Source organism: Strix aluco, chromosome 1 (genome assembly GCF_031877795.1).
Source record: "Strix aluco isolate bStrAlu1 chromosome 1, bStrAlu1.hap1, whole genome shotgun sequence".
NCBI classification, from domain to species: domain Eukaryota; kingdom Metazoa; phylum Chordata; class Aves; order Strigiformes; family Strigidae; genus Strix; species Strix aluco.
In genome coordinates this window covers 109,136,594-109,153,176 of record NC_133931.1, presented here as the reverse complement: position 1 = coordinate 109,153,176, position 16,583 = coordinate 109,136,594, and the positions used below count along the sequence as shown (strand labels likewise).

Below are 16,583 nucleotides of genomic sequence, written 5' to 3'. Positions count from 1 at the left end.
TTTTTAGACTAAATAGCTTTAGAGTAAAAAAAGCGTTGATTTTTCTTTGCCTTTCTTTCTAAAGATCTCAAAAGCCCTTTACTGATATTGAAAAATTATGTTCTTTGCATACCCACGTGAGGTTTTAGAGATGCTGAGACACTGACATTTTAAGGCCAACATCCATTTTAGTCCTCAGCTCAAATCGCTTTAAATCTCATTTCCACATATATTTCTGTTGGGAATGTCTGCCAAATGATGCCAAAATTCAAACACTAAATCTTCTAAGATTCAGTAGTTTTAAATCAGTTACCCAGATTTCTGAACACTTTTGAAGACGTTGCTGTAAAGCAGTCTGCAGGGTCTGCCATGGCTCCAGCAGGACAGGGAATGGCACGTGGACCTTCAGGTTCACTTACCCAGTTTTCCCCTCCTGAACGGTGTTTTTTGTTTCTGAGGCAACAGAGTGTAAACTGGCACACGAAGAGTTAAGTACCATAGGACTTATGCTCTTACATTTAGTTCTGCTGACACAAACAGAAGGTGAACATAGCTGAAGATTAGAGCCAGAAAAATGCTGCAAAAACTTTGTGAAAGTTCACTTCATTGTAACCCCCACATTTGCCTGAAACATATTTCCTGTGAGTCCATCCTTTTCCTTACTTTAGCATCCTAAACAGTGGATAAAGACCCATTTCATCACCTCATGACTTTGATTTCATTAACAAACCAGACAAGATTCATAGCGTTGAGCTGACACGTTCTCACTGGGCTTGGAGCAAAGGTTCTCCTCCTCCTGGTCCTGCACCGTCTCACCTGCAGAGCCCTCCCACTCCCTCGGTGCAGGTGAAATGAGCAGCCATCTACCTTACGAGCCAGCAGGACCTTTTCCCTGCAGACTGGCACCCAGCCTGGCATTCTACTTTGCTCTTTCCCCATGTGAACGCATGGCAGGGCTGAGAGCTGTATGAAATCTGGCCAGTCCGGGGAGAGCCTGGATGCTTGGCTGTTGAGGAAACCCTGGCACGTTCCTCCTAGTGCCTCCGTGCTTCCAGCCATCTGCTGCCTGCCTCCTCACACGGGGGGCTCTGCATTTGCTGGGAAGGGGAGGCTTGAAAGCGCAGCACGGAGCCAGCCCCAGACACCGCGCACGGCTGTCCCTGCTCTGCAAGGCAGTGAAGGAGGGTGTGAAACAGGAGGAGGAAAACAGTTCCAAGCGACCTTTTATAAAGAGATGTAAAGTCTTTCATGGCCAACAAAGACCATGTTCATTCCCTCTTTCCAGTCCAGGCCCCACCAAAACCCAACCTAAGCAAGCCTAGGAATTGGGGAAATTGAAACTGAAGCCCCTCCGCCAGCTGCCAGCCAGGAGGATCTCCAGGTGCAGCAGTTCACACCTGCTGGTGCACCATGACATGCCTCTGTGGAAACCATCTTATCCAGCTGAGATAGAAGAACCCGCTCTCTGGTGGACACGGACAGCCCCAACCTCTGCCACTGCATCAGCAGCTCTAGCAGCGGAAAAGGGAGGAGAGAAAGGCGTGTTGCTAAGCCGGGCTCTGCTACAGGAACAGAAAATGCATTGTTTGTAAATCAGACTTTGGAGCAGCTTAAGACTTAAATACACCTTCAATTACTTAAACCTTTGCAGAGCAGCACAGCCCCAGAGTGGATACGACCAGCCATTTTTATGCATAATTACATTTTCTTCCCTATGCTAATTTTTTTCCTGTAAATATGCCCTCTGGAACAAGCAGTGCCTCAATCATGATAAAGTAATTCTTTTCATGTCGGCATAATGAAGAACAGAATTTGATCCATCAAGGGGCAATACTTCATCTCTCACCCTCCATCTCTGAAGCTTGGAACGTTCTGCAGCGGTTACTGAATTTCACCAGGTAAATGCTGTCCTCCAGTAAATGAGGAAATGCTGCCGACGTTCCTGCATTGAAATGGAGGATCAGGAATATTTCTTCTGGCACAAGAGGAATGACAGCTAGAAAAGAGCTACTGCAGCTGGACCCCCTGACCCCACCTGAACTACTGCCAGATACAGGCAAAAAACATTTAACTGCTCAAACCGGGCAAACAGGTGAGTGGTGTAAAGCTGCACTGAAAGAGATGGGATGCCAGCACTTCTGGGAGTAGGACTCTCCTGGCAGGCTGCTCTTGCCAGCGATTTCCATCTAGAATAATATATTCAGGGATGGTTTCCATATCACTGTCCATATGTTCACTTGCAGTAGCCATAGCAAAGACATTACTTCATATGCTTTATAGGGAATATTGTCCAGCAAGCGGCTTACCGTATGGCCTCTCCTGTTGTGAAGCGCAGCTCGTCCTTGACCTCCAGAAATTCCTTCCAACCAACGCTTCCGTGATTCAGTGATCCTTCATCTTTCCCCATGGCAGGGCCTTGGCCTGACAGCTGCTGGGTTTGCAAGTTATTTCCCTGGCTTGGACTGACTCCGAGCCAAAGGAAATAAAGCTGGCAAAATCCTCCAGATTGCTGCACTGCAATATATCCCCTGCCGGGGCCTCCAGAAGGGATGTGGAGTAGGATCTAAGCGCCCAGCATCCCTGCTTGCTGGGGCGGGAGCAGAAGCCCTGGCTCCGTCCCCTCCAGCCTGTTGGGTACCAGGGCTGAAGCAGGTCCAGGATGGCGACACGCACAGACCACAAAGTCGAAAATGAGACCTGGAGAAGAACCATGCGCGTCTGAAGTACAATTCCTTGATAATTTTCCTCCTGGCATGACACAACTCTACCTCTCCCTTCTCCAGGCACAGCCAAAAACCTCCACTGAGGAAGATGTTTAGGCAAAACATGAAAAAAAAAAACAAACCCCTACCTCATATCATTTCTGATTAACACTTCAAGACCTAGTATTTATTCTCTGATGCCCAAGGAGATTCAGCCTGCTGGGTTTTAATTCTTTATTTTAAAATGTTTTCACAAGTAGCAAAAGGTTGTTTTTTTGAGGAAGGAACACAGAATTGTTGACTATTTTCAGAATGGCTATACAACACATATGCTTTTCCACAGATTCGTATCAGGATAGAAAGTAATATAAATATATATGTAAATATAGAAAAATAAATGATTTAGTACTAACAGGTTCAACTAGGACAATTTCAGTGAGGAAAAAAAAAAATGGAAAAAAAAATTGAACAACACAACTTTATAAGACCCTTTTTTAAAGGTATTCAGAATTTTGACCTTTCACTGAGTATGAAAGAGGGGAGAACCACAACTGCCACTGAAATGTGTTTACAATAACTAGATTTTATATCATTCATAGATGTCACACTTTATCAAGTTACTGTGACAAGACAGATATGAAAATGCCAGAAGTGCATAAACTCTGTTTTTTACATAAAAGAGGATATATATTTAAAGCGCATATTTTAAGTTTTAGGGCTGTTACCTCACTTTACCCCAAAATAATTATTTTAGCCTACAAGACAACTGTAACTGCTTGCAATAAAGCAACAGTCTGACAGTACTTGCCCGGCATCTGAGCCAGGCAGGCAGAAGGGCTGGGGCACAGAGAGCAGGATGATAACGAGATCCTGCCGAAGCACTGACATCTTACGCAATTAACTGGAATATTTCATTCATCTACCAGAAGTCAGAAGATTTAGAAATCCAGCTCTTGTTTTTGCCTTTCCTTGCAGAAGCAGTACTTCCCCTGTTTGGCGATCACCAGATCATCTATTACAAACATTATTTTTTCCTCATTTCCAACATCCCAAGTCCCAAACCACCTGTCAGGACCTGTGCAGAGGACACCACGTGAGGTTCAATCTGCCAAAACTCTCCCTATTTTTGGTACAGCCTCCTTAGAAGAGGGTGCAAGGGGCAGAGGAAGAAAACCCACTCCTCTTTTCTCCACCCCGGACCTCGGCCGTGACAGCGGGTCAAGGCACAGCTGGTCCATCCCTGCCGTCTCCCCTCCATCCCAGGCAGCGGGCAGGAGCCCTCGGAGTGCCAGCACAGGCCATGGCCTCCCTCTAGCGTCTGCAGCACACCTCCTGTGCCTGTGCTCCCCCCTCACCAGTGACCAGAGTCCTTTCAGCTCTCGAAACAAGAGGAAACTGGTTTGGTCCTGTGAGTAATGACCCATAATTAATGTTTATAGACACTCCAGAGTATGAGAATTCACGGAGCCCCAGGAGCGCCTGGGGATCAAGCAGCCTCCAGAAACTCTTCTATAATTAACATTTAATGATTATGCAGAAACCCTGAGGCAAGCAGCTGTCTCTGCTTCTGCAGGAGAGGCCTGAGGGCAATAGGACATGAAGATGAACTATTTAGAAACCCATCATCAGCTTAACTTTTGTCGTCCCATGCCCACGGTCTTCTCACTTGTTCTAGCAAGACAGAGACGTGCAAACGTCACCTTGGCACAATGGCAGCAGTTATATTGTAGGAGAGACTGAAAAACACCCAGCTCGTAGGCCTATCCAAAAATGGCCCCTGACGCTATCGTTAGGTGCGCGAACAAGCTTTGCCCTGTTCAGGACAAGGGCTGGCAGCTCTCAGCCAGGAGGAACCAGCAGCGGCCCATGGACAGGACTGTGCAGCACCCGATGGTAAGGGACCATTCATTGAAAGGGTGGGTGAGGCAAAGGCAGGAGTGCACATTTCTGTCTGCACCTCAGGCCTGGTAATGTTTTAAACCAAATCCTGGGGGGAAAAAAAAAAAAAAAATCACATCCAGATGCAACCTTAAAAAGGTAAACTAGTAAAACATTAATCCATAAAATCAACATGAGTCAGTGGCTGAAGTAATGAACAAAGTGGCAGAGTTCAAGCAAGTGCAGATACATAAGCAAGATTCTTCTCTTCCCAATTCAGAAAGTAAATATTTACTGTAATTTACTATAAATCCATTTAATACACCAATGGGTCTCTTTAAAATGCAACTTTGGACAGAACTCTTGCCCCCCACCCCTGAGCATGGAGAACTGGTAAGATCCAGTAGTCGCTCTGCAGGATTCAAGGCTAAGTCTAATAAGCAGAGCGTATCAGTGTTGCTCCTAGCCTTAATCACAGAAATACATTAATGATCACAGTGGTTAATTAAAATATACTCTTTCCTATTAATGTAACATTAGCCTTTATATTTCAAACAGCCCAGCTGACAATTTAATACACTCTTTTAAATTTAAATTCAGTATTTATCCTTGTACCTTTGAGGCATCTCAAAAGCTGATGTGTTTTGGAAGGCTCTTAAAGGTGAAACAATTTAAGATCCGGACCCACTTACGTGCAGAGCTCTGTTCCTGGTCAAGTCAATGAGCAACGGCAGCCTGCACTTTGTGCAGTAAGGACTTTCACTGAAAAGCTATATTTTAAGACTGTATTTCTACTAAAGGAAAGCTCTATTGTAAACATTTAATAAGATCTGGGAATATAAAATCCTGGTATAAGGTCACTTAATCAAATGTGACCTGAACAGAGACAGACAAGACCAACATGGTACAAGAGCTTTTAAAATAATAGGAAGTATTTGTTTACATTCAGTTTTTAAATGTATATTTTCTGTATTTTCAGTGAAAGTGCTTACTGCACAAAATGCTGGATGCTGTTGCTCACTGACTGGAACATCAACACCCACACAGTTGCTTTATTTCCCCTTCCAAGTTATGAAAAAGTGCTAGAGAAAATTCTTTGCTCCTGGTCACAGGCTTTAAACACCGATTGCAAGGATCCAGGTTCTGAAGTTGTAAAAGACCCTGCATGAACGACCCCACGGTCCGAAGGCACAGCCAGGACAGACTACAGAAGAGCGCCCTGCTCTCAGGACTTTGCATCACGGCAGCATGAGGGATTTTGCCAGTCTCATCCAGAACCATTTTTTGGTGCAAGGATTGGTGTAATCACAAATTGTAATGAACCGTAAGATACTTGGAAACTCGTTCTTCATGGTTTTGCACTTGACTGGAATCAGCCGTTTGAGACGAGCACCTGAAAGACAGGTCATACAGGCAGAGGATTACACAGAACCACAGTCAGATCCTGTATCCATTTCCTCCCCACAGCAGCACACACACCACAGGATCCAGGTTTGCTCCTGATTGCGTGTCATCTCATTATAACGCAACTACCTCTCACCCTGAAGAACAAGTTTCTGAATCCCAAGCCCTCTGCTAAGAACACTTCACTCAAATACGTAGCAGGACCCCATCTTGCATGTGTAGGGCAGCTTGCGCTGGTGGGAGTGATAAAGGCCTAACGAACTGCAGACATAAAAGAACAGAGCACGGTTTCTTGTGGAATGCAAACAGGAATACACAGTCCTGACTACTTCCAGGTGTGTATGAAGAGAAAGTTGAGAGACTAAGCTGCTTCTAGATGGTCAGCTTTGCTGCGTTATCTCCAGTTCTTTTTCTTCCTACCCTGATTTACTCAGATAGGCTGCAGATGTTACCTACCAAGGGGCTGCAAGGAATCACTCTGCTAACACGAACTGCTTTTTCTGAGGCATTCACAAGATGAGACAGCTCTCCCTGTGATTGCTACTGCTTGAAGGAGCAGCTCTTCTAAAGAGGAACCACTCTCCTTATAATTCTCCATAGGGATAGTCGCTACCAGCTAAACTGTGCTGCCCAGCGCAAGTGATGACACTGAGACCTGCATGAGGCAAATAACCAAGATTTCATAACTGCAGCAGATGCTTAAGTAATCCGTGGAGCTCCCAGAACTTGCCACCAAACCCTTCTGTGTGTTATTTACCCCACGCAAACAAGGAACTCTGTGATTTCTATAAGCCTGTACTTACATGCATGTTTTTACTGGTAGAGTTCAGGTCATTACAGATGGGTATTTCTTATCCTGTTGTTCTAATGAAAGGTATGATGCCAACAAAGAACTGGTGAAGAACTAAAAGGACTTTGCCACAAATCTTGATGACTGGGGGCCGATGCACCATGCTAGGGGTGTTCAATAGATTAACGGCCATCATATGAAATTACTGTTTCAAGGAAGATGGAGCTAATTCATAGGTCTGCCACTGGCTTCGTTTTGGAATAACGTGTATCTATCTGACCTGCTTCCAGTTTAACCTCTGGCATGTCATTTAAAATACCACATCAGATACCTCATCTAGAAAAGAGACTTTACATGCAGACACTCCTACTGATATTACATATCCTCCATACTATTAGGCTGTATTGCACTTACTCCCCAGCAACATACGCAAGTGTAGGATAACTAGTGGTTAGAGAAAAGCAATCTGAACAGACTTGACAGAAGTAAATTGGTGGATTTTCAATTCAGAACAAAATATGTCACAGATTTTTCCAGTCCAAGTTGAACATTCATTCCATATTTTGTTTACCTATCCACAATACTCAAGGATCTCTGCAAAAAGCTGCATGTTCATTACCTGCTACTCTATTCCCAGCATTTACTCACACCCTGAATTTATTATAATACTTTTCTCTTTAGTAGCGTATTTCCTGTATGGATCTTGAAGCACTTCACAAGCCTGACATGCAGATACAACATCTCTGAAGCAGGCAGCGTTAGCCCACTTGACAGCTGGAGCACTGAAGCAGACAGCTAAGGTGCTCGCTCGCGGTCATGCAGAAGTTCAATGGCAGGGTAAGGAACCAAATCCAGGTCCCTGCCTGCACAACAAAATTATAAAGCCGCTGTTAGTTTTAATGGCTGCTTCTAATAGCGATAAATCTCTGTTTGCTTAGTGAAGGGCATTACACCCAGGGCAAGCCCTGTGCCTGGGTGGATTTTCACACACGTGAAATGTAGGTCAGTGGTGAGAACCCAGGTCTGAGACCATGTTACCAGTTCTGTAACTATCAGCTATTTGTTTTCTCCTTTCTCACCTGTATTTATCTAATCTATTTAAACACACCTAAGACTACCCCTCATTCTGCATTTGTGCAGTGCGCAACATCACAGCTCTGATCTCAGCTGGAGATGTTACTGTAAGAAAAAGTACAATGTTGATATGCAATTTAAAATGAGATATTTGTGAGATCTTACCCGGGGAAAGACTAAGAGCAAATTTGGTCTGAAAATCACATTCATTGCTTTCCAGGTAATCATCTGAAATGACCACCACCATCCTCCGACACCTGAAAATGAAGCGGTCAGGGGAGAAAAAAATAAGATGTCAGCAGAGATGCTTCTCATTCTCACTGGTAGAAGTATGTATTCTGAATTGCTGTGGTGGAGAAATGAACCCGCCAGCTGTGTTCCAGCAGGAATTAACTACAGAGCAAGGACTACTGACAAACAGATAGCTACGTTATACACAAAAACCTCATTACAGATACACACTCATATACCAAAACATGAGGAAATAGCAAAGTCCAGATTGCCTATGCAATCTTTATTTGGTCCTCTGTCTATAAATTACAAACAATGCCACCTTAATTATCTGCTTACATGCTGCCTTTATTGACTGATCATAACCGGTACTTTTTAGTATTAGAATGAACTGGACAGAGGTTTTTTGTACTCATATTACTGCGAATTCACCTGGTTTCATAAATTTGAGCTCCATTCTCCAGTCTGTTGCTTACATTCGAGGTGCCTGGTTGTAAACTACATATAAGGCTTTTTATGGAAAGCTACGCTGTAAAACAGCCAAAACAGTGAGGCCTTGTGAAGGTCTCTGTTAACGCCAAGCCCCCTCCCTTTGAAAGGCTGGTGTTTAAAAGCCAAACACCTGCCTTGGGATTTTTCACTCCCTATCTGGGGAGTTGCTTTCATGTCCCACAGCTCCCACCGCAGCCGAGTCCCACACAGGTCTGAAGGATCCTTGAAGTCAGTGCCAGAGCCAACACCAGTGCTGCCCCCTCGAACTGTGGGGTGGAGCTAACTCAGCCTGGAGCTCCATTCACTTCCAGATCACCTCCAAGGATGTGACTGCAGGATATTACAGCCAAAGAAAAGGGATCGAACGTAAGCAGCATCACTATAGTGGCATTTCCCTTGTGAACACAACGAAGCAACATGTTTGGGAATGCTCAAGTCTTCCTTCTTGAGCCAAGAGCATAAAACAAACCCCATAAACACATCCTTGTGCATTTTTACTGCTTCACTGGCACCACACTGCAGACATCATGGTAAAATGAACATAATGTTCCATTACACTCAGCTGTCCCAGACAGCCACGGTTCACTTACCTCCTTTCTATAAGTTCTCCGCTGATGGACCACACACACGTTCCTGGCAAGACATCCCGATCAAATACACAGAGCTTCAGTTTGAACTCTGTTTGTTCCAGCTCCCTGATCATCTCCTGGACAAACTGAAGGTCCTTCTGACAGTAGCAGATGAAGGCATCAAACATCTCTGCTGTGTTCCCTGAAACCATTAAAGATTTAGCACTCATCTTCTACTATAAATGAAGTTCACTCCTGTAGTGAACTTTCACTAGCTCCCACAGACTTTGACTCAGAATCAGGAGGTTGACAGAGAAGCTCTGGCCAAACTTGCGAAGCTAATTTAACACTTTCCCAGCCAGGTACCCTTCAGCCTGGCTCCTGTCCATAACAGGGCTGGCAGGAGGTAACACATGTCTATGCCTTGACTGCTTTGGTTCACAGTCCAGGCTAGTCACAGAAACCCACATCTGCTGGCAGTGGTTAGGGAAGAATAGCTAAGATGCAGACACGCAGAATCTGCAGAGGCAATAACATCCAGCCACAGGGAGCGGGGGTAGACAGAGTCTGGGAAGAGCCAGAGGGAGCAGAGTACCCCACATGATGCAACTCAGAGCCCTGATGCTCCGGGATTTCACTGGGCGTCATGCATCTAAAATATCCTTACGGCTCTAGGAACTAGTTCTCTAGCTCAGGTCACAGAGATACAAACCTCCCAACCAAAACCCTCCTGCAGGCCCTTCATCCAGCAATCCTGACACTCGCTGTCTACTGAGCTACAAGGTGGGCCTTGAAATTTGGAAACTGCAATTTTTATGGCTAAGGTGTCAAACTTGGGTACCTGAAGTCATATCCTAATTGGCCCTGTATTCCAAAGATGTTAATGTCTGGCAGCTCTCGTTTATTTAGCACTTAATGAAGTATTAAAGTGCTATATTTTAAGGGCAATGCCTCTCATAATTAAGCGCCTTAATACTGCTGGATTGTTTCCCACTGCCTTATTTTTTTTTTCATATCAATGTCACTACATATATTTTCAAGTTTTTATGCCAGTTAAAGCCTACCACAGTGAAAAAATAGGTCAGGCTCTAAAAGCTGCTGGGAAAAGTAGGAACCTGGCAGGCAGATCCAGCTCCAGAAGCATCCAGTGAAGCAGAAGGGTAGCTGTCTGCCAGGCCAATCAAACCGTGGGTACTGCTTCAGGGGCACAGCGCCAACTTGGGGGTCACGTCAGGCAAAACTGCCATGTACAAACACCAGCATGTTGGTCTATGGACATTTGGGGTGGGTTAACGATGTCCCCACGTACAGCAAAGGTGACCACCCACAGTCAGACGAGTCAGGGGAGCATCTGAAGAGGTGAGCTGGCACAGATCCATTCAGCCTCGGCTGCTGCTCTGTCTGTCACTGAACTTTATAAGATGTCCGCTTCCTCAGCCCACAGCTGCGCACGCAGCCCAGCGCACGGGTGGAAACGCAGAAGAGTGCGCACGCAGCCCAGCACGCAGTTGCACATGCACACAGTTGCACACGCAGAGCTGCAGGCACAGCCCAGCAAGCACACACACAGGGAACTGTGTTTCCTCTCTCCCCCCACTTCACACGCAGCCATACTTCAAACCCTGCTTCCTTTTTATTCAAGGTGGTTAAATCTGCTGAAGACAGGGCAGCATAGCCAACCAATCGTCTCTGACATCCTTCCCCCCTGACTCCAACCCACAGTGCTTTCAGCAGCTGTTGCTCTGTGCCAGGCTGTGCTAAGGGACACGTTTCTGGGAAGTCTCCTCCCATGCGTGTCCAGTGGGCTCTGTGCCAGCCTGTTTCTGGGTACGGCGTTCCCCAGGATTACTTTTCCTCTCTGCCCTAGGGAACAGGAAAAATGAAAGTGCCTGCAGACTACCAGCTAAAGCATTCTGGCCTAGGCTATGAAAAGTCACGGGGAGTAGTAAAAGCAAACAAGTCTCCTGTGCTTCCTACAGGGACCTGCTACAGCTGAAGGCAATTCCAACACAAGGTATCAGGCAGCAATGTAATCATGGGCGCTTACCGTACGGATCATCCCTGGTGGTGATGCCCATCAGTTCTGACGTCTTCGGCACGCTGCTGTCTACTGCTGGCACTTGAAGCGGCTGGTCGGCCTGCTCCTGCTTCTTCTGTAAGTATTTCCTACAGTCCTCCTCTGCAAAAACACACAACCAATGCAAGAGGCTTTACACTGCTGGGGTTCTTTAAAACAGGAACAGCTATTTCATGGATCAGGGATATCAGAAGGAAACCCCCTGTCTAGTTTTTTTGGTACCTACAATTTCTCTCACCCCTTTTTGAACCTCTTGATGCTGCCTCTACCACCTCCTCTAGCAATTAATTCCTGAAGCTCGCTCTTGCTTTTTAAATACTTTATTCATTTTAAACCAATCTCCTATTATTCTTAGTTCTAGTATATCCCAGTATACTTTCAACAGATGCATCATGTACATAAAGGTCTCAGCTCTACTGTCTGCTCTCACTGTTATGCACTTCAGAGTATTTAAAAACATAAAATAATTGGTGGGGATTCTCCATTAGAAGTCTTCATATTAGCTTTTACTAATAAATGTAGACACACACTAGCTTGTTCACACCACCGCCCTATCGCCAGCCAGAACTGCATGTAAAATTCTAAGGAGCCCCTAAAACAAGCTTTATATCGTGCAAGAGCTAGTGGAGATCCTCTTTATCTCAGGCAGAGAGGGTGTGTACCTCCCCTCTGGGATAACTGAAGGGCAAGCAGGCCTGTCATCTTCACTGCTGTGAACTTCCCAAACAGGACAGTGATGGACACAGATCTATTATAAACAGATTTTGTTTAAAAATGAATGATAAATCTCAATGTTAAGTCTGTGGAGAAGTGACAAGAAACCTTGCAGCCTCTGCCACTCTGCAATATGCAATCACAGAAGAACTTGAAAGTAAAAGGAGATTTGAAAACAGGAATTAACAAAAAAATGAAACTCCCTAGAGACTTCTCCTTTACTTAAGATTTTAAAAAAACCCAACAAGTATCAATCAGAAAAGTACTGATCACTCAGAGGGTTAGGCTGGCACAGCTAGAGATCACTGGTACCATGGCAGTAGCAGAGTAAAGGATTTCCTGGCAGTGCAGGATGAGGGTAGGAGCCCAGTAAGCGCTGCTGTAGTACAGCCCTCATTGGTAACGAGCAGGTCTGCAGGCAGCCCAGCTCCTGAGGCCTCATCCTCTGCTTCTATCTCATAGTTTTGCATCTCGTGACTGGATTATCCCCAATCTAATAAAGAGTCAGATCTGATCAAAGCTTTTCCTGAGGCTGTGGCATTCCCAGTCTGCCTCTTTCCTCCTCCTTTCTCCCCAGACCTGCAGTGGAGAGAAGACTCAGCTGCATTCTTTACCAGGCAGAAAGTTCAGATTTCAGGTCTTTCCTTACTTAAGCACAGCCTCGTGTCCCACCTCTCTGCTAGCTGACTGTTGCCGTGAGGTGTGCACATTTCGTGTCAGGTCAGTCAGTGTCTTTGAAATCATGATTAAAGGCACTTTGAATTGACCAGCGGGTTCAGAGGTTCCACAGGAAGAACTGGCACACAGGCACCACCTTCCGTGTGCCTTGGTCCCCTAGGTAGCCAGGTTCACAACCCAAAATATTGCTGAATAGGCAAGAACAGGCAATTATTTAAAGGCATACTAATACTAGTGCTCAATATAGAAATGTTCATTTTAAGCGTATTTCCTCCATGTCTTCTCTTCTTGCTTCTCCCAGCTGCAAAAGTGGCATCCATGATGCCCTGCCCTGCGTTTTTCTAGACTGGTGCCCAGAGCTCATCACCCCACCACTCATGGCTGCCACACATTCTCATTAACACAAGCATTCTCCCGATTCATGTAGTCAAGCCTACACACAGACTTCTGATGGCATCATGCTGTGACCCCAGACCCCATTTATCCCTACAGGATAAACCTGAGAGCTGGGCAAAGCTTTCAAAACAAAACACCGGAGCCTCATGGTTTTATTACAAGTTCAAACCAGGGACCATATCACACTGAAACTGCCAGTAGGCCCAGCGAACCTGCAGGGATGAAAGACATTCACTAATCTGGCATGGATTAGTCCCCAGATGGAAACTGTACAGGTTAACGAGAGCGACCGAGGGTCAGAGATGACTTTGCAGGCCCATAAAGAAAAATGATGCAAACCAATCAACGAAGTAGCAAAAAGCTCCTCCAAGCTAAGCTGTCTCGCTCCACCCAGCATCTAACTAACACAGTGCGGGCTTTACATTCCTCCAATGGTCAAACAAAAGCCTGAGGTATTGGAGAGAAAAAATAAAAACATGACACCTAAAGTGCAAAATGATTAGCACGATGAGAAGAGAGAGAAAACAGACTCAGTAACCGTTAAGCAGGAAAGTAGAACTTTTATAACAGGTCAGGAGGAAACAAAAATCATTGAATTTCATCAGGGAAGAGTTAGCACAAACGTACCAAATCAAGTGACTTCACATCCCTAAAGATGACTGTACAACAAAATAAGCTGCTGAGAAAGATCACAGTTAGGGCAGACCTGCTGGGATGGAAAAGCTGCATCCTGCAAGTGTCTGTACTCCAGACAGCGAAACAGAGGAGCTGCTGAGACAGCCCCACTGTACAGAGTGGCCAAAAGCTGAACTATTCAAGGCCGCAGGAGACACCAATTTTTAGCATTCTAAGCATAGCCAGCAATGGAGCATGCAATGAGAAGACAGGGAACTGGTTCTGCAGTAGAAACCACAAACCAAACATGTCCTCTGGAGCTGCACAGCGCCAACGAGTTGCGTTTAACGGGGATCCTGTGTCCCAAAGGAGCTTGGCTCATTTGCCCACGCAAAGGCATAAGGTGTCACTTGAGAGACCCCAGAGTGTCCAAGACATCTGTTAGCATGGTATGCCACTGGATGTACAAATGACCTGTGTCCATGAGGAGGTAGAGGCCGTGTGAGATATCCTGACGCCTCTCAAATGACTTGAGATGCCTTTGTGTGAGCAGCCGAATAGTGCCCCAGATCTGCACCTCCTATGATGAAAGCACAGACCGCAGAAACCTCAATACTGAGTTTTCTGACTCTGAACTGAACCCCACTGCACGAGTCCTAATGGCATACACAAAGATGCCCTTGGCAACAGGAAATACTGTGCATAAGAGTGCACGCAACTGTCCATTTCCTTTCCTCTTATGAGGATAAGTATCTCCAACTTCTGCAAGAGCTCAGAGTGCTAGCATGAGGTAACAGGCCCTGGCTGCAATCCTCAGCCAAAAGTAATAGGATAGGAATGGCCATGCTGGGTCAAGGCTGAGGGTCCATCTACACTAGTATCCTGTCTCCAGCAGTGGTTAAAAACAGATGCCTAGGGGAGAACATAAAAATAAAATAAGTGTACAGTGATATTTTCCTACAATAATATATCTTTTAGGTATAATCTACAATCTATTTTCATAATCTATCTTTTGGACAATTTGCAGTTAAGGAATTTCCTGAGCCAGAGGCAATATTTTTGTGTTGAATAGCCCTCAGCGGGTTTTTCTTCCAAGAATTTATCTGTCTCCTCTTATCAGCGTGACCCACCGCCAGGCTAAACTTGTGACTTTCCTGAAACTCAAGTTCCTCCCACTCATTCTGCTGTTGTCTATTCAGGCTCTGACAAAGACTGGCCACCACATTCCCTTCCAGGGGTCCAGCTCCTCAATTCAGAGCTGGAAGAAGCCTCGGTGATGCCAATGTTTCTGTGAAGCCCCAGCTCTCTAGCACAGCTGGAAGCTTCTGCTATTTGTTATGAACCTCTGATCAGTGGATCATGAAGCACACTGAATTTTTTGTCTTTCCCAACACTGAGTCTTCAGAGTGTGTTCTTGAGTAGGAAGAACTACAGGCATATGGGAAAGTCCTCCATTGCTCAGGAGGACATTGGTCAGGTTGTCTACATAGATGAATTTCTACATCTTCACTTATCTCCATGAGTAACAGGAAGTGAGATTTATTATTTCTTCATCACTAACCCAGTAAGCTCTATTATACAACACAGGACTTCAATGGAGTCTCTGGCTTTGGGAATCCTTTGGCAATGAATTTTCCCTTCTGATGACAGCTGGCTTCCCTCTGAATTTCTGTGATCATGAAGAATATGAAGAGTCTACAAAGAACAGGTTTTCAAAACAGTACTACGATCTGCATACTTCTCACTGACCTATGTCAATTTTTTTCAGTTTGCAAGAAAATTTTTTTCCCTTCCATCATGTGGTTCCACACACTCCTCATCTCTCCCTGCAAATACCTTCCCATCACACTAGAACTGCACGTCATCATTTTCACAGTCCAGTGTCTGTGCAACCTGTCTCCTGGCTGACCTGGCCCAGTGTGTCCTCTGACACACAGAAACTTTATTATTTAAGGTTTGGGATAAGACTGAGCTCTAGATTACTTTCAAGGGCTCATGGTTAGCAGAAATACAGTGTGCTTCTCCCTTCTCTCCCTGAAGCTATGCGAGGCTGCTATGAAAACACCGAGGAGGTCACTCCACAGTCTGGCGAGGGCCTTCCTGCTTGCGTGGGATTTTTTCTTAACATCACCTCCCCGGACAGAGCAGCAAAACCCAACACCAGCAGCATCCCCTCCCTCCCTCCCTGCCTGCCTGCCTCCCCGGCATCAAGGAAGCACCGCGCTTAGCTGGGCCCCGCTATCGCAGAGGGCGGCAGGAGCCGCACGCAGCGCTCCCAGGACAGGCCGGGGCCCCGCGAAAGACACGGCCCCCCCGCGCCGGCCCACAGCGGCCCCGCAGAGGCAGGGCCAGGCTCGGCCCCGCAGACACCCGGGCCTGTGGCAGGCCCTGGCCGCCTGAGGGGCCACCGCTCCGCCGGCCTCCCCGGCCCCTCCCGGCCCGGGCGCGGAGGGCTCCCCGCTGCCGGGGCCGGCGGCGCGGGTCGGATCGGGTCGGGTCGGGGCGGGCGGGCCCCGCTGAGGGCAGGGGCCGCCCAGGGGGCCGGGGGTGCCTCACCCACGCTGTCGGTCAGGTCGAGGAGCACGTCGTGGCGGCCCAGGCGGCGCAGGAGGTCGAGGAGGCGGCCGACGGTGGCGCCGCCGGGGCAGCGGCACTGCCAGTCCTCCAGCAGCGCGGCGGTGGGGTCGGGCCGCGCCTCCAGCCGCCGGATCTCCAGGTACTCGCAGCCCAGCTCCTCCGCCAGCGCCGTCCAGTCGGCGGCCGCCGCCGCCCGCGGGTTGAGGTAGAGGCCGAGGCGGCGCCGCACGCCGTAGTTCAGCGCCACCATGGGCATAGCGTGGAGGTCGGGCCGCGACGCGACGGGGCCGGGGCCGGGGCTCGCCGGCGCCGTGGCCATGGCTCTGGCGACTCCCGCGGCCCTTTCGCTTCCCGCCTCGCCCCGCCTCGCCGCCGCCCGCCCTCCCCCGGCCGCCGCCGCCGGGCGC

The 16,583-nt window shown here is 47.1% G+C and overlaps 1 protein-coding gene across 1 annotated transcript; it reads right to left on the bottom strand.

Moving 5' to 3' along the window:
• Positions 1-2,901: 2,901 nt before the first annotated feature.
• On the bottom strand, positions 2,902-16,532 carry MYD88 (MYD88 innate immune signal transduction adaptor). Its single transcript, XM_074830827.1, has 5 exons — positions 16,156-16,532; positions 11,167-11,298; positions 9,141-9,321; positions 7,993-8,084; positions 2,902-5,952 (listed from the first exon to the last, which is right to left on the bottom strand). Exons 1-5 carry the CDS (start codon positions 16,493-16,495, stop codon positions 5,798-5,800), a joined length of 900 nt encoding a protein of 299 aa, XP_074686928.1. The 5' UTR covers positions 16,496-16,532; the 3' UTR covers positions 2,902-5,797.
• Positions 16,533-16,583: the final 51 nt, after the last annotated feature.

Excerpts from the sequence above, each read along its gene's own strand:
- MYD88 (XM_074830827.1), bottom strand. The coding sequence starts at position 16,495 with ATGGCCACGGCGCCGGCGAGCCCCGGCCCCGGCCCCGTCGCGTCGCGG. Across the intron at positions 11,299-16,155 it reads CGACCTGACCGACAGCGTGG|AGGAGGACTGTAGGAAATAC; the intron begins GTGAGGCACCCC and ends GTGTTTTTGCAG. Across the intron at positions 5,953-7,992 it reads TGCTCTTAGTCTTTCCCCGG|GTGCTCGTCTCAAACGGCTG; the intron begins GTAAGATCTCAC and ends CCTGTCTTTCAG.